Source organism: Glandiceps talaboti, chromosome 22 (genome assembly GCF_964340395.1).
Source record: "Glandiceps talaboti chromosome 22, keGlaTala1.1, whole genome shotgun sequence".
NCBI classification, from domain to species: domain Eukaryota; kingdom Metazoa; phylum Hemichordata; class Enteropneusta; family Spengelidae; genus Glandiceps; species Glandiceps talaboti.
In genome coordinates, this window is record NC_135570.1 from 7,141,922 (window position 1) to 7,161,414 (window position 19,493).

Below are 19,493 nucleotides of genomic sequence, written 5' to 3' on the forward strand. Positions count from 1 at the left end.
CAACAGTCAAATGTGTAAATATATGTATGCATGATGGTGCAAACCAACCAACTGATCCATAATTTTTCCAGGCACCAAGATGGGAAACGTGAAACTGAAAAAGGTCAACCTCAGATCTATGGCATATTGCTTACCATTCCACTGCCGCAGCTCGTGCCATCCAAAGGAGGTCCTTTCTTTGTTTTACAGTGATACGGACTGTCAGGGTGAGTGCACCACAACTGTTGACACATGTTGATTCTTACCATCTGTAAATCAATCGGATCAAAGGTGTAACTATTAATAACAAGTTTGACAACCAGTCAAAGTAACATCCAGCTGGTAAAGTTTATACCCATTACCATAACTTGTATGTCTCCAAATTGTCTGATTGCGACTTCCGTTTTTCACTACATTGTGTTGGTGAGAAACTATACATTTAATTACATCACATTCTTCTGATCATGACCCTGTTTCCAAATTTCAAGAGATGGTTCTGTGACAAATTGATATAAACAGATGTTCAGAGATTAAATTTCATTCACAATTTGCGGATAGCGTGTTCTAGTTCTGTGCCTCCATCATCATGATAAGAATACTGTGCAGAGAATTTTTTTTTGTTTGGATAACTCTTCTGATGTCATTTCCTGTAAGGTTTTCCCACAAACCCTTGCAGGAAATCACAGAATGGCAGAACACATTTAAGTGCAGTAGGGCTGTGCTCTATGAAATTTCAAAGTTGTGTAAATAATCAAAGTGCTATTTTATCATCCAAAATTACTAATAAGTTGATAGTAACAATCAACACAAGTATACTAAAGACAGAAATAAGTCTGACTGGACTTTTCCTTTAAGTTGCTAGCAGTACTCAATACGAGTGTACTAATTGCAGGAATAAATCTGACTCAACTTTTTCTTTTCTGTTAAACCTGCTAATTTTCACTTATACTTTTGGAAAACAATAAACGCAAACATAAAGAGTGACAAAAATACCTTCTTGTACATAAACACAAAGTACCAGTCTGGTATTTAGTAAAAATTAGTCTTTTAAGAACTATCTGAAGACTGTAAAATCGTACAATTTTCTTGTAGTGAAAATATTTAGGTTTACACTTACAGCACTGCATCTGATGTATCCGTCACCGAAGTCAAAACGACACTGGTCATCAGCAGAATACTCCATACCTGGCAATTCTTCTACTTCAGGCCATTCAGCTTCAAAAGGATCGTCATCTAAACATGTATATGAACTAAAAGAGAAAACAAACAAAAAAGAGGAGATAATTACCATTATACCATGCATGAGCCAAGATGAACAAAAAATATGGAATATATACTCTAGTCATTTTACATCATGACAACTCATGTCTATGTCATGACAACACGTGTTTATGTCACTGGTTCTGCTGTGTTCCAAATATGAGTCAAAATGTTCAAAATTGCCACTGGTATATGTTATTCTCCAATATTTTTCTTCATTCAGCCAGAAATACTCGTGACCTAGGATTTGTAACTACTTGTCTAGCAAACTCATATTGACAAAGGCCCCTTAGGTCACTCATATTTTCCTTGGCTGAACGAAGACAAATATTGGGGAATAACATATAATAATATGACAATGTTCTCTATTTTAAAGAATAAGTCAATAAATGAATACGAATGTGAATATGAATATGAATATGAACATGAATATAATTATCCATATTATCTGATTTACCTTGCATGCATTGAAGTTATTAGATCCAAATTTTGCCATATGAGAGCCAATCTTTTATGGCAGCCATATTGGATTCTAAATATCGACTCAATTTTATTAACATTTTGACGACTATTTCAAAAAAGTGAACAGTGACGCCAGATATTTTAACTGAGAATAGGTTGGAGTTTTCTTAAACAAAGTAACAGCAAAAAGTTTAAAGAGTTTATTTCTGAGATGCATTCCACATTAATTGTGGTTAGAAAATGTTGATGTATACACTTACTCAATATATTTTGATATTTCCTGCCTACTGCATGCTGACCAGTAGTAGTTGTTAAAGTTAGCCTGGACTAAAGGTGCCATGATACTCCCAGACTCAGCCTCATCTTTGCAAGTATTACCATGGCCATCATGTTCCATTCCTAAACTGTATTTGAAGGGAACACATAATAACATACATTGTCAGGAAGAACAACACTACATTTAAATTTTTGTTAAAACAATCAAAATTGTTACACTAATTATAAAACATTGAACAAGATAAACTTTACAATGGTATGTGTTCCTGTAATGGCAAAGTTGTCCTATTTAAAGTGACAGTGAAATGGTTCTCACAACTTGCTGTATCCATGAAAGTATCACAGTGATTATGCTTCCATGCTAAGTATGTCTACTCTCTTCCTTTCACCTGACTTGAAATACGAACCCTTTCTAATCACCGTCTCCTACTTTAATTAAGTTCTATACTACGTAAACATCCAGCAAGGAGTATCACCAAACTAGATTCCAATAAGGTAACTTTATTACTACAAGATAAAATGACTTACACATGTCCTGTTTCGTGTGCTACAACAAATGCTGAGGCAAATCCATCCTCTTGATTCAATGTACAACTCCTTAAAAGATGACACATGCCAGTAACTGGAGCATACCCTGTTCATGATTAAATACATAGCAAATCAATCCCATATTACAAACTGACAAAATTGACATTCCCTTATTTTCTATTTCTACAAACTATATTGGGGGACACCATAATTGACGATATATTTCATCACACCTTTTAATACTCAAAATATGAATATAAACGATACACACATTTATGATCTATATCTGATAAACAGATAATTACTGAAAACATGATCATACAAGATGATATTTTGGTTAATAAAGTATTTTAATTTCAAAGATGTGTTTACTGATGACAACATAGCAAAAAATGTGAATAGTTTTGTCAAAGTTTTTCCTTGTTTTTCAGTCTGTTCTACTAGTACTAGATAGAGGGCATATGCTGAGTTTATAGGGGTACTTTTTTTCCGGTCTTCTAGATACGACTCTGGTAACTGAGCCTTCAGTTTACTATAAAGATAGACACAAACTAAAACAGTGATAAGTTAATGAAAGGATGTCGGTTTAATTATAGTCTCAGTAGGGAGTTCAAGTTCCATAAACTTGCAATGTACTGTTTTAGTACTTCCACTGTTTACACTATCTTGATCACAGGGTGATTAGAATCGCACACAACAGAGGAGCTGCTATCACCCACTTGTGTAATCTCCCACATTGAAGAACTTACAACATATTTAGTTTGCCTCTATCTTAGAAAACCACAGCCTCAATTACCAGTGTAATATAGGGCCAAAATGGTGACGCATGGGCAGAGCTCAAACCTAGTTTTCAGGCGTAATACAAAAATAGACATATACTAAAAGGGATGCATCACCGTTTATTACACTATCAATGATGGCTTTATATAAGTAGTTTGAACATGTCAAAATCATTACAAACTCAGCTTATGCCAGAAAAAGACAATTTTAATAACTCCAAGTACTTTTAAATAAAATTATATGGAAAAATGTTTAAAGTAAAGAAAAAAAGATCCTGTACTATACCTCCATATATCAAATAAATGATAATAATATACCGTGAAAGAAAAACATAAAAAAGGCGACAATACAAGCCCACCTTTCATAACCTCACCTGCAGGACCAAATATCTGTCTTGTAAGAAATATAGCGTGATCATGGTGCGGTTTGTCCGAGTCTTCCGAGTCTTTATTTTGTTGAAAGTTGGCCCAAACACAAACATTTTCAAGACTTTTGGATGGATTATTGAGTACAATCAAACTATCCTGTAAAATAACATCAATTGTGTTTATTAAAAGACACTGCAGGTATTTTACGATTCATGGTATACCGAGGCTCAAATCAAGTCATTTTGATTTCACCATGTTACAGTCAGGTTTTTTTGGCCATGTTACATACATGTATGTAAGCATGGTTTATGTTAATTAACTCTGGAATACGCGCTCCGAGAACACAGTGCTTCATCACGGAGCACATGATTCAAACTGTTTCCATGGAAAAATAATTTTGCATCAGTAGCATGTACAGTAAACCTGGAAACTTTTGCTGGAGACTTATTTTCACTTATTTCGCTGGAAAACAGAGACATAAAAAAATAAGTAGTGACTAAAACATGAACACAATGTACCAATCTGGTAATTAGTTAAAATTAGTCTGAGAGAACTAGCTGCAGACTGTAAAAATTGCCAAATTTTCTAGTAACGAAAATATCTAGGTTTACTGTATATGATAATGATGCTAGGATAACCCAGGGTAATTATAATCATCAGTACCTGACTGGTGTCTAGAAGAATAATCCTGACTAATACAATGTTGATATCTTCTGTCAGTGAATCATGCTTGTAGACTTTATTTACCTGAAAAATATAAAAACAAAACAAATAATGATGAGATAGGGGCTGTTATCATAATATTGTACATCCTGTGCAGTACAAAATGACCTGTGGGTAAACATATTTGTGTAGCAGTATAATATGGTGCAATCCAATCAAATTTATTTTCAGTCCACACCTAAAAATTAGCGCCCTCAATGAGTGAACATTTCAACTTATCATTATACTACTTACATTTAAAGTAGGCTTCTAATTAACATGTACAATTTCTAATTATTGATATTTTAGCAATTTTCATTGCGAATACTGTTGGTTATCTGATCAAAAAAATAACACCCCAGTTACAGCCAGTGTAGCTTTAATCTTGTCCAACAAGGTGCTGGTTGAAATGAACAGCTTGCCTCCAAACTAATAAATGTCAAGCATGCAGACTAATAAACATCTGCATTTTCACTGTTAAACTTCTCAGAAAGAAATTGACCTTTGTTGACTCTTTTTGTGAAATATAATTGGTGAAGTCTGACTAGTAGACAGTGAAAGGAATGTATCAATATAAAAGTGACATGAGGGCTTCCTGTTATCTGATCTTTGACCTTTGACCTCCTTCACCCTTGTCTCTCATGAAAATGATATCACCCACTTTTGTTCTGCCTACAATGGACCAATTGACTTTAGGTTTATAGGGTGAGGAGGTCGTTTGGAGAGTGGTGAATAGGTTTTGTCATAAAGTAAGGATGTATAAGTCGGTGCTCACATATCATAAGATTGTAGCTTCAGCTAGAGCCAACACTGGTCTGTTCGATGCAGTTAAGAAAAACTTCCATCTTAATTTCTCATTTTCAACTTTTGGATTGTCATCAAAAGAGTGACTCTTAATGCTGTATTTTGTTTTTAATTTGATAGTTTTGAAATTTGTAAAGGGGAGATAAGTTTGGATCAAACACTATATTAAATATTTCAATATTTGAATCACTATATGGAACAAGATATGCAACAACAGTATGGAACATTTTTTTTGGTTGGGCCTGGACAACAAAACCTACAACGGGTTGCCCTTCCCTACTTTGTATTAAAAATGTAGACTACTGATGCACTTTTCCCATTGTTGAAAGACAAAACTTAAATGTACTAGCAAAATATTGTCGTAAACCACACCCGACCACACTCTCTTCTACGGCACTATCGAAGACGCCCTTGCCAATTACTTCGCAGTGTCATGGAAGAAATAACATCTCAGAATGCTCGGTAACCATTTTGGCTTCACTTTGCAGTGTCTAGCATAACTCTCTACTCTATCACAAAAAAGTAATTCCAAATGTTTCCATGGTAACATAACGATTACAAAAATCTTTAAAACTTACAATATTCATAAGAGTGAGCAGATAGAGTTGGATGTTACTGGAACCGTGGAAATTCACCACTGAGTGATCCGCTGTTAGTAAAACTTCTATGTTTTTTTCACCAGTACTTCTCTTGATCCTTTGCTGTATGTTCTGACCGAGCAAAGCACTTGCCTGGCCCAGGAAATCAGGTGAGGCAACTAAAACAAACAAACAAACAATCAAACAAAAATGTCGATGACATGACACTTTACCTTTCTTTGTTATCAAAATTGTAAAGTACTTTTTTAAAGGTGGTATGTGTGTGTCAGTGTGTGTGTCAGTGTGTGTGTGTGTGTGTGTGTGTGTGTGTGTGTGTGTGTGTGTGTGTGCAGGTAAAGATGCATTCCCAAAGGTATATTAGTTTGACCATGGAGGTATATCTCCCCTTATACCTCCATGGTCTGACCATCTCCCTTCACCACTTCCCAGGGTTCCCAAACCTTACCAAAAACACCAGTAAATATATATTGCTAGCTCTTTAGTGCTCACAAATATACAGTTAGATTTGTACAAGCTGATATACTAGTATTTGTTCAAGTACATTAAAAACTAGTTGTGTACATGGCATACCTTTATAGTTGTCACCATTCTCAGTCCTCAGTTCATGTTTAATGGCAGATCTTTTATAAATAACGTGTTTTTGTCCACTGCTCTCTGAGTCGTTGTAGTTTGTTGTTGTATTTTTCTCAAGTGGTTCGATGAAGTAGTCTTCACCATTGAGTTGTATCATTCCTGCCTGTAGTAGAGAGAGAGAGAGAGAGAGAGAGAGAGAGAGAGAGAGAGAGAGAGAGAGAGAGAGAGAGAGAGAGAGAGAGAGAGAGAGAGAGAGAGAGAGAGAGAGAGAGAGAGAGAGAGAGAGAGAGAGAGAGAGAGAGAGAGAGAGAGAGAGAGAGAGAGAGAGAGAGAGAGAGAGAGAGAGAGAGAGAGAGAGAGAATGTTATACATTACATGTACGATAACTTAGCGTACAAACAACACATACTCGTTCTATCTGTGAAACTGGGCGAATTTCAAGTTTTCAACTGTATGTAGTTTCATACAAAGTTCATACAAATTCCTGGTGCTAACTACCTGCCGGCGACCTCCCGGGTAGCTTAGACTACAGTCTCGGGGACACTAGTCCTGCTTACAGACGGTGCACGAGTCTATATTACTGACTTGACTCTAAGTCTAAGGACAATTGTCAGCATCGAGTCCCGGATTACTCCGTATGCAAGCAGGACTACGGGGACGCCTGCTAGTGATTTCTAAATTCTTACACCTGCCGGTGATCTCCTCAGGTGCTAGCCAGTGCTGAGTAGCCCCCAAGACAGCCCAGAATAATCATAACAATGTCTTTGGCAATCTAAAAACGGACGTGTGTGCACCGAACTGAATCTACTCAACAGCTGGAGCTGGAGTAAGCACATCGCATATCGCCCTTTGACACAGTTTCTGATTGGTGGGAAAGTTTTGTCACGTGACATCGCCAAGCAAAAGTGACCTTTGGTAAGGCTTCCTGTCTTTCCAGCACCAGATTCACACACGGTGCTACCTTTTTACTAGTATTTCGTAATTCTCTCTATCATGATATAACAAATCAACCCTGAAAAACAGAAGTCACTCATTCGCCTAGCTATTTATAGACTGTTGTGGCGTCCCGATCGAAGTTCACATGTGTACGTGGACAAAATCAAACCCCGGGCCCCCTCACAAGGATGAAATCCATAAGTTGCGTTAATTACAACATGCAATATTTATACATGCATGTCCAATATGAACTGTCGTAAGTCTACTTAAAGACGATGAAGAACATACAACCATTTCTTCTCCATTCCCAAACCCACATGTTTACGGCCCAGTATAGACGTACGTACGTACGTGTTCTCCCTAAAGTAAAAGATCATCCTCGTTTCGCGAGAACGGACTCAATCTCGCGAGAATGAGTATTACTTTGTCCAGACCTTCGGTAATATACTAAACTGACAGGAGTTTATCAAAACAACGCATATCCTGGTCGATTCTCTACTTAAGGTTGAAGGAAGTGTTTGTTTCTATAAAAAACTTAATGTTTTAAGAACCCATGAGTATGGGGGAATATACTAACACTGTCTAGACGGCATGGTTCTTATTTGCACTCGTCGGACCATACAACATTTTCTCAGTGTATTTGTGAGAGCGATAGGGTATTGCACTTACTTAGATATATATAAATATCAAATAAACACCGCATCCTGTTTGCGTACAATACAGGTTTCAACTTCAACGGGCTTATTTCAATAAAACTTTATTCCAATAAATCTAATTAAGAACTTAATTTCAGTGACAGACCACATGCGCATTTTAACGAAGCTCACTTCCTCTCCCCGGAGTATATTATTAGTGGTGCCGTCTTCCGTCAACTCGCCGAACAAAGTCATATGATTTGGCATAAAACCAGAGTTTCCTTATTAGGACGGGGTTTTTTGTGATCATACAGTGAACGTGTGCCATGTGAGTTGACACGAAGGGCTAAACAAATATAGACATACTATTACTACTACCCACATGCAGACACAATATATACAGAGTATTAATCCCCCACGCCTTGCTTTTACACTTTTGTATTATACACAGCAAACCCGTGTTTAGACTTTGCTGTGGTCTGAGGCTAGATCGATGGTACCATGGGTACTTCGATCTAAAAAGACATAGTGACGAAATCACATATTTACTTGTGATTTGTTAGCGAGATTTATGTACGGGAAAGCTAGAGAAATATATCAAAAACTGGATCAAATATTTCGCGTGTTCAGCATTCTTGGCTATAAAATTATCTAAATCAATAGCAACATACGACGAACAAAAGCGAACCGACGTCATATACTCTAGAAAGGTTACACATTTATCGGATAAATGCTCTGACGCATGTTTCTATTTCTCTTAACTTAGTAACACTAATAAGTATCAAAGCCATTTGTGGTTTACATGTGTGTGTGGGCAACATATTTATCAAAGTAATTTGTCACGACAATCCAGTAGATAGGGCGTAATGTTACTATTTGCGTGAGATTATTCCTGTAAATTAGTACTACGAGGACGAAAGTCAGTCCATGTATGTATTTGTTTTAGCCCGAGGTACTCCTATTTTTCTTCAGACGGGGGTGTGCAGCCCAAGTTCAAAATATCTACCTAATCCAAAAAGCAGACCCATTGTTCAATATTCATGAGGTCAACTACGGTAGCATGAAGACGTTTCCCGTGTTATCCACCGCGTGATTAGGTATTTTCATATGGAAAGTCGACCCATGTTTAAGGATTTTTTTTTGCGAAAAGTGACTCACTTGAGTGGCACGTATCCTATACTTTTCTGTGGGGGTGGGGGTGGGGGTGGTTGTAGCATTGCAAGTGTGTGGATGCGATCACCTGTACAAAATACCATACAATATATACAAAACATTCAGTATTTCCCTCGTTAAATATCATGAATATATTTGAACATTTTGTGCCACCAAATATTATCTAAAGAACATACTAGGATCAAAAACGTTCATCTTCAGACGTTGTATTGCATATTTATCGACTAAACGACGGAATACGATGCCTAGGCCTTCAAAAAAATACCGGCATGAAATTAATATTGTTGTACAAACATATGTAAAATGAGACCTAACTGATTACACGGTACTGTATGACTACATTGACGCCTTATACCAAATTACTGACACTCGGTATAAGCTGTAATAACATTTTATGAAAATCTGTTTAACTTTATGATGTTCTTGCGGCCACATTGATATGATTTGCATTCTGTAACTTTAGGACAACAAACAGCACGTTTGAATCATCTTGCAGTCTTGTGACTTTAATAAGATACGACATGTTGTGCCACTATACAAACCATCACTCCTGATTTGTACTATGGGAAGCCTGATTAACATCTTGCAGAAGTCATTTTAAAATACAACTCACAATCCATCTCCTATCAGTAGACTAATATATTCCCAGGCCATATCCACAAGAACTGTTCCTCGTGTTACTTTTCACTTGTTGGATATTTATGGCTAGGTTTAGAATTTGCTTTTGTCCATAATTTGTTTGTTTGTTTGTTTGTTTGTTTGTTTATGTATAGATTTGTAAACATTTATGGATTTTCCGTTCATTCAAAGTTCGTATATTATCCAAATTGATCAGCTTACCCAAAATTTTCGTCTCCATTCTCACATTGTACAGTTACTGTAAACGTAACTTTATATCTCTGGTAATACATTATGATATTAAGGCAATATTGTGTCCGGTTCGTCAAATATGATTGCGCACATTTCGACTTTAGTTCAGACAACCACTAACTCGAACGCTGTGATGCGATGACGTTCCTCCGACACAGAAAATAATGAGGTATTTCCAGTACCGAGCTTACGTCAGAGAGAGCGAACTATCAAATATTTAAGACGTACCAGTAATTAGTATGTACTTCTAGGCCAATGCCAGTACGGCACTAAAAAGGAGACGACCATTCACAGCATGAGATGCCGTGGTAACCTTCCGATTAGCAGACATTTATATCGGCTATCTCTTTGTGGGCTATTTCGAGATGCGGACAAAATTCCAGTCTAGTTTTAGCCTTGAAGGTCGACTTATGATACTTGATTCCCCGACACAGAATTTATATCTCGTGCTAATCAGTTTACCACATTACAGCGTCTACCGAGGCCCTACAAATCTATAGTACTGAGCAGGAGTCTTGGCCGGGGGGGGGGGGGGGGAACTCCCGATTCAGCGGAATAATCAGAAAAATATCATTGGAGTTATGTTCACAAAACAGTTCTACATGAAATGTGTGGGATTCGTTGCTGTCGACGGGGGTGCTACTCATCATTTATGAGGCGATTTGACAATCTATATTCGAGTTATTTGCACTAAAACTGTCGGTTTATATTATTCTTTTATGTTATAGGCCTAACATTTCATTGTGTGTATACAGTAAATCTTTATGTAAACTGGGTTTTAAATGATCTCTTGTTATTGTCATTTAAGAAACATTTGTTCATATGTAAGAACTGATTGTAAATGTTGTCGTTAAAAGTACATGAAGTAAGCAATGGTACTGGTAAAAGTCAACCATCGCAATGTTTGTACGATGGAATAAAATATTAATATAGCTAATATATACACATTTACAAGCATTTCCCATGGCTCTTGTACCAACTTGAAGATAATTATCTTACTTGTTTGTGATTTAATCAATGCGTAACACGACCCACCTATCATAGGCATTCTCGCCCAGAGACTTTACTAGTAAGTTGCTTATGGCGATGCCGACCAGCTTTATATGGCCTGATAGGCAAGTCTCTAGGCATACATCCGTCAACTTACTTTAAAATACAGGGAAAGTCGGGCAAAAAGGCTATTGGGGGAACGCATCAGTTTAGGACCAAAAGTAATGCACGCCCTCACAGTATACTATAACTGCCTTCAGTTCGTGGATTGAAACGTTCTCCAGCTTGCAATTGTGTTTCTATCTACCGAATGATCCCAAAGTTACCTTTCTCTCTCGACTCTTTTTTAATATCAACGATATTTCTTATGCTATAAAAACACGATTTGTGAAAATTGTACAAGCCATGTGGAAGAGGGAGGAGAGAGCTTTATTTTATACCTACATGCGCAGGGTTGTCATTTAAGTCCCGGGGTTCAAAATGAACCTTGGCAAGCAGAGTTTTATGTGTACACGTACATGTGATCATCAAGTTTCGCTGTCTCCACACATCAACTTTTCTTGTCCTTTACTATAGTACAGGGCTAATGATATTAACGAGTGTCTAATGACGTATCATACAGAGACAATAGACATTCGTTCTCCGTCACAACTCTACACTTCTCGTATAATACTTATAAGTGGTTTATATATCAGATTGGACTAATTCATTCAATCCTTCTAAAATACATTTTAAGCTATCCCCCCCCCCGTCATCATCACCACCTCAACCCCATATTGAACCTCACCGATATTGTTTTCAGAAGTCTTGTAATGTTCTATATGTTAAGCACATTCATTTGCGCAAAGAGAATGACTTCCAGAATGATGTAAACTAGGTACGCCTCTCTTGAAATTGTAGTTTTCATTTTTCGTGTCTTGTTGAGCCTTGCTACCCCATTTTACTTTATTACTACTAGTTCTTAATGGTTCCGACATGATTATTTAACTGTAACAGTTCTGAGGCAAGTCTGTTTCCACTTCCTTAGATGTCTCGATTTCGGACATATGTATATTATGCGAAGTACACCTAACATGTGAATGCAATATACGCACCTTGTCATACTTTCTCGGGCACTGACTTGCTTCGTAAAATTACAAAAGCAATGAATGAACTCTATCTCCGACACTAATCTGTCCCTTTCTTCTCGTTACGGCTCCTGTCTCTTTCTAAACTTCCGTTCCATATTCTCAGTATAGACTTCATTTATACCCACATTCCTACAACACCCCTTCCCCCTTTCTTTTCACGTCTTATGCAGGTGTCGACGCATGACTGCAAACGAATAGTCATGCCCACGCATTCGTTGAAAACTCTACTCTAGAACAATTTCTGTGTTTAATATCATTGATTATTTTTATTTATTTATTTTTGGGGGGAGGTGGGGGTGGTTATTTTTTTTTTCAGATAGGGTCTCGGTATTTCTACGTAACGAATACATTTAGATTAATTGATCAGTTAATTAGACAGCCTACTGGACACATGGTACAAATATCGAGATGCCAGTATTTGAATACCAATATTATTTTAATATCACTACCACTAACAAATCACAAACACATCTGTGTTAATGCCTACGACGTATATTTTTATGTTTTGTGTTGTCAAACACCGACCCGGACATTGACTTGGTGCAACAGTTGTCAACATTTTTAATACCACTATTTAATCACAAACATATCGACGTTATTGCAGCCTGTGACGTAATATTTCTATGTTTTGTGCTGTGTTGTCAAACGCCAGCCCGGACATTGACTCTGTGCAACAATTGTCAACATTTCTATATGCACGTATGTACCCTCATTGCATTCTCAAGCTTTAGGCCATTTCTATTACATTCACGCGTCATCATCTATTCACCTATTGCAATCATATAATACGTGGTTTATAACTGAGAACAGTGAAAGAGTTTTGTGTGTCTCTCTCTCTATGTTCGTCGAGACTTAAGTTGAACCATTCTCTTCGTAACCGTTCAACATCCTTCGTGTTGTATCTATCTTCCGTCTTCGTGATGTGGTCGGTATTATCAAGGTACAACCTCACCCACAGGCAACGAACGCACATTCTATAGCCTTTTTTCGAATGCACGTTGGATTAACTTTCTAGTAGATGAACTGTGCTTTGTAGTGTCTGGGTCAAACATCAGCTCGAGGACATCGACTTCTGTGGCTTGTATTTGCACACAATTATACTTCTCGGAGATCCTTTTTCCTTTTCCCGTGCTTACATAATTTTGATCCAATGTTTTATTTCAACTAAATGACAATGCTCGCAGTCTCCGAACCATTTCCATACAAAAAATACTTTTCGAATTAATAATATCATTGGAAGGAGTAGCTTCCCATCCACGTTGTTAGCTAACAATTGCTATCATTGTTCGCATTCACGTTTTTTGCCTTTCCTTCGCAACCTGACCTGTGTTTTATTTTGAACGTGTCTCGGAGGTCTTTAAAGCTACCAGCCTTACTCATTTTGGCATGAATTTTCTCGAGATTTTTTTTCCCCATGGCAGTAACCACATGTGAACAACTTGTAGAGAGTAACCGTGAAAGACCGTTCTTGTTGAGCGAAATGTGAGAAAGCTCTTAACAACGGGACACAACTGTGCAAAGGTTGCGAGTTAGAAAACTTGACAAAACTGAGCGTTGTTCGCTAACTTGCGTCCGTGAAAAGGGTCGCTACACGCTGGGAAATGGCAAAGACCTTCGAGTGGAATTCTACAGGGCGTCAGAAATGAGAAAAGCAAGATTCAAGCATAGGTCCTATGTGGACGGGCAGTGTTAGACATGCACGACACCGGATTGAAGATATTCCATGACTAGATAACAAAGTATACATTTTACAACAGATAAAGTACAGAAGATGACAACATTAACGTCGAGTTCTTTGTACATACATACAAATCCCGGATATTATTTTGAAGAAATATTTCAGTTCTTTTTACTTTAAATTGTTTTGCATATTTCAAAGTTTTAGACCGGGATCATCATATCCTACATACGCACTAATTGATTTTAAAATTTTGGTTTGAAAAATCGTGATCACATTCAATTTCAAACGTACAGTCAGCTGTAGTAGTGCTTACTACGTCCAGCATGGTTTCTCAAATCATAATTTTATAATAAGGAGTGTGATATCATCATGTGATAACCAAGTATCTCTAGCATAGTGACGAGCGAAGTATCATATTTTGTCACGAAAGGAGAATTCTGAAGCAGTGTCAGTTGACGGTTGCTAGGGCGTCTACTCATGTTGCTACGACATCAATTCATGTTGCTAGGGCATAACTGTTGTTGCTAGGGTAACAACTAAATTGTTGCTAGGAAGTCTATCAAATTAAATGCGGTGAGATGAGAACATTATATCATTTACTGGTAATCTTATGAAAATAAAAACGATCCCTTGTTGATCAAAATAGTACTTCATTTTAACAATATCAGTTACACTCGTTACGTACACAGCGAGTCCGATAAGTAGCTGATTTATTTTCGTACGATTTCTGAGTTACCGAGTTAACAGATCTTAACAAGTTTGTGGTCACACATATGTCACATTCGCATGTCAAAGGGCAACCACACAAGTCGTTGCCTAGACAACCTTCATAGGGGCGTTCAAGTTCATTGGTACGTCCATACACGCAATCTGATTGGATATTAATGATCAGATGGCTGAAATGTTGTACCTGTAATTAGTGCAGACGAATGGTATGAAACAATAACTGTCAAGTTCAAGTAGTGGTTTTAAAAGTTAAACTTGGCATTTGAGAAGCGCCTTTACAGTTTGTAGACAAATAGCCCGCCAAAGTTTCAGATCGAGGTAAGGGAATATTAGAACACTGTCCATCAGTTCAAAACCACAATGTACACTAATGGAAAAGTCCACGATGAAACACAGAAACCGTGTAGTCTCAGAAGTGTGTTGTATTTAATAGCTATTTTTAGTAAATGATCCCTTAGGGTTTACGATGCATGTCTAGGATGGATAACAGAGTTTATGTTCGTGATACAATAAACTGATTCAGCGACCACAGCTTTCCAGCCGCTCCTGACTTACAGCAATGAATCGATATAGGTACATGTACGTGCTGTAAAATGCTAAAGCAAATCCCAGTATTGGCTTCTCGCCGTCTACATTTCCCCGAGTTCTTAATTTTCACATGAGCACCGCGGTTTACCGGTCGATTTAGTTTCATTTGAAACGAAAATAAACTTGTGGTACCGCAATGCAACTTTTCACGCTTTTTTTCTTTACTGGAATGCGCATGTGTACTTTACGGATGGATTCAGAACTAGCTACTGCAGATATCACGTTGTTTTACTTTGTGAAGACACACTGAATCATAGACCCTACACGGTGTATACGATCTATGAATGAATTGATTTATTCATAAACTCAGTACTAATGCATGTACTTCAAAATGATACTTGTTTACAAGACCGTGTCAAAAATATAGTAAATCTTGTTTCCTTAAGTTGTCCCTAGCAACATGATTATGTGTAATATATGAAATGACTTTTCTATTGTAAAATTACTTACACCATGGCCATTGTAAGCATATCTCTACAAATATCTTCTCGGCGATGCCGCAATTTGTTACTCTATAAAATAGTTTTATCATCCTATGTGAATATCTTCACGGACCAAGTGTCTACAAAAGTGAATGAATTCCGTGGTGTATTAGGTCCAAATGCCTTCCTCCGGCCATGCCTGCCTTTATCCATGATCCTTGCTAAGTACACGATTCACCGATGAGCATCACTCCAGGCAGTAAGAGATAGTGCTCGTAACATAAGTCACCGACTGGGAGGTAGCTTACATTTGAAAGAGTTCCCTCTTGAGATTGATCGAGTGATAGCAAAGTTAATGTATCCTTGTATCGATATTCGTAGATTGGAAGGGGTATATCGTATGTATATACATCTAGTCGTATACGGATATTCAGTCACTGGAAGGGGTATATCGTGTTATACTAACCTCAGACCACTGTAGAATATATAGTGGTCTGAGGTTATATATATATATATATATATATATATATATATATATATATATATATATATATATATATATATATATATATATATATATATATATATATATATATATATATATATATATATAACTCGGTGTTGTCTGATGACTATGTGTGAAACTCCGAGTTACAACCAAGAAAGAGTTCTAGAACCACCAAAAAAAAAAATATATATATATATATATATATATATATATATATATATATATATATATATATATATATATATATATATATATATATATATATATATATATATATATATATATATATATATATATATATAGTTTTATTACGCTCTGCCACTGCGGTATAGAGCACTGTCTTAGCAGATTGATACTCACCGAGTTATATATATATATATATATATATATATATATATATATATATATATATATATATATATATATATATATATATATATATATATATATATATATATATATATATATATATATATATATATATATATATATCAATCTAGACTGATTACCAGTACGATCTTGTAAAGCATAAGTTAGACAGTGATAATCTTCGTTTTAATATCTCTTCCGAGGATTTACACAGTTTAAAGTTGTTTGGTACGAGGGCAATGCCCATCCATCCTGTATAGTACATTGCTCTATAGATTTATATTATGATACGTGTCTGGAGTATCCTAAATCACAGACATTATTTATTTTGAAACAAAGGATGTGTATCGCCGTTACATCAACAGTCAGCAAAATGATATCAGGGGTCCAGACGCTGACTTTACGAGGTCATTATATCTATTATATTGGGTACGATAAAGTGGCAAGTATGAACGCACAGAACCGTGTCTTCCAAGAATTCTGTATTTTCATAGGAAATGAATGACGTGTGTCCATCTACCGTGCTAACATAGGCTGCCTTGTCTTCGTACACCACAGGGAGCTAAGGCTTAAGTTGTTGCTTTTGTTTACAATTTGCAAACAAACAAACAAACAAACAAACAAACAAACAAACAAACAAAACCAATGAAAACTCACAAAACCATAACAGACATAACGCAACAGACAGCCCATGATTTTAATATGCAACGAACATTAAATATATATGACTATAAAAAGTCATATGTTACATGATTTCTCACCTCGGGGGAAAGGGGGTTTGATTAGTTGTTTGGTCAACAAAACATCTAGAAATTGCTCGAGGAATTTCGTCCTGTGAGACCATTTCTACACAATTATAATCTAGTACAATATTCGTTGCATAGCAACATTCATTTTTTTATCAATAATATGGTAATCTTTGTCACTCATGTATGTGATTGTTGATATAGTCTTGTTGTTTTGTGTTTGTTTATTGTTTATAAAACAACTAAGAATGTCCTTTGGGTTGGACAATCGGTAAGTACGTCATGGCATCCTATCATTGGGTGGGCAGGGGGGTTGGATGGGGTGATGTGGTGTGTGTGTGTGTGTATTGACCAGCATGCGTGTATACCTATCCCAAACGTATCTGCGGTTTTACCTCCCAGAGAGAACCAATGACATCCTATCCGCCTAACAGATGATGTTTAGGTATGTTCTGACCATGTCACTGAAACACTTTTGCACCCAGTACATGTATGTCACGGTCCATTAGGGCCCGTGTGTTTCAGCACTGTCAACCATTGATGAGATTTACAAATAACATGACTGTGGAGTTCAGTTCATAGTAAAGCTACGTTGTTTGGAACTGAGAGCGTTTGTCAACCGTTTATCGGGGTTAATCATACAAGAAATACTGTGGTCAATTTTGTTATGTTTTCTGTGAGATTAATCACTTTTTTAACGCCTGGTTTTAAAAAAAATGAAAAAAATAAAAGACCTTATCCATAAAGGCCCATGACTCAATCCCAGGTTCTCGCATTGGTGTTATCTTATCAATCATATTAGTTTCTTCAGGACTAACTTCATCTACCCCAGACAACTGCCTTTTCTCACCTAATCCAAAGTGGGCTATTAACGCCAATAAAAAAGTATTTGATTAAGCTGGAAGGTACCAATTTGGGCGACTCTATGAGACTAAATATTTCTCAAACGGTTCGAATTTCGTGGTTAGTTATTTCATTGTGTTTTTGAAATGTTGTAACAGATACAAGTGACATTCTCCGTGCTCGAATACCGAGACAAAAATAACATCGAAAGGTAGAGAATAGTTCTTCTCACCTTCACCTAAAATAAACTACGGACACTATTGAAAGTTGGTCATCCATGTACGCCGTCTTCTGATTGGTCAACGACTTATCTCGTCATATAACGACTGTGTTCTGATTAGCTAGTGACAATATATCTTTTGTGACAGCCAATCAAAGTGGATATAACAGTATCATGGCTCTAGGTGTAAACTTTAACCGATTTGCTCCAGTGGCACATTTAATGGCTTTTCCCTTAAAACCATTAGTCTTTTCATTTAAGAATTCCGTTCCATTTATTGAACAATTCTTATATCGTGCAATGTTACTACAAAACGATCATTTGGTATAATTCCATGAGAACATCGACCACATAATTCGAGAACGAAAAATAAGATCGAGTGGTTAACAAATGAACCCCAAGAAGTAATATTGGCTATGCGATGTCGACCAAAAGTCAAAACCCAAAGCCAATAGCCTGCCAACGTCACAGCGCGTGACTCACACACCATATTCTTGAACGAAATAATGACGTCATCCTTTAAGCTAAACATAACCCAGGTATGGTACAGCGGATCTATATGAACCCTATTGGATAAATCGAACGTTTTTACTTCTACCAGCTGCTCATGGTTCAAAACATTTACCACGGTACCATGCACTTACTGTTCTTTATAACTGTTACTATGGTAACAAAAGATAAATCTTGAAAGCGGTAAATGCAGCAAGACAGTCAACCCTATTTCCACGTCTCATTTTCTCGTTGCATCATTTTTTTGTAATGCCTGTCTCATGCACAAATTGTCGTCTGCGAAAATTCGCCAAAGATCTAAAATATATTGTTCATCTTGTAAATGTTCAACTAGATTTCAGATGTGTATGGCTTATCTACATTATTTTTCTGTCTCTTTTCGTTGCACCAGTTTTAGTTACTCCACCGTTTCGCTCGTTCATGGTTTTTTTTCAATAATTAGAAATAGTAGGTATTCTTGATCAAAGTTTCCGCTGCACACAGGCCCAATCGTTACTATTTGTGACAATTGTACAAATAATGTTTAGATCTCTTTCAAGACGGGAAGCAAAATGTTTTGATCTGTTTAATATAAGGTATCATCACCAAGTACTGGCAGGAGACTTTAGTTTTATCGTGTTTTCATGTCATGTTTCTCTGACCCTCCACACGCAACGTAAGGCGATGACCCCGCTGATGATGTATATTAACCATGATATTTCCATAGAGACTTTCAGAAAACCTTGCCTGATAGGTTGAGCCATTACTGCGCTGCTGCTGTCGACACAGTATTTTTTTCCTACTCCTATTGCCGTAAAGAGGTGTTTGCCGTTTAC

At 36.8% G+C, this 19,493-nt stretch overlaps 1 protein-coding gene across 1 annotated transcript in view; it reads right to left on the minus strand.

The window, feature by feature from the left end:
* The window catches only part of LOC144451949 (A disintegrin and metalloproteinase with thrombospondin motifs 3-like), a 53,772-nt gene that overhangs the window by 11,284 nt on the left and 22,995 nt on the right, over positions 1-19,493 (minus strand). The window contains exons 5-12 of the mRNA XM_078142871.1: positions 6,329-6,494; positions 5,738-5,916; positions 4,317-4,400; positions 3,659-3,809; positions 2,506-2,611; positions 1,962-2,105; positions 1,097-1,229; positions 135-248 (exon numbers count right to left, since the gene is read on the minus strand). Of these exons, the coding sequence (XP_077998997.1) occupies positions 135-248; positions 1,097-1,229; positions 1,962-2,105; positions 2,506-2,611; positions 3,659-3,809; positions 4,317-4,400; positions 5,738-5,916; positions 6,329-6,494 (1,077 nt within the window). The remainder of the gene's footprint in view (positions 1-134; positions 249-1,096; positions 1,230-1,961; positions 2,106-2,505; positions 2,612-3,658; positions 3,810-4,316; positions 4,401-5,737; positions 5,917-6,328; positions 6,495-19,493) is intronic.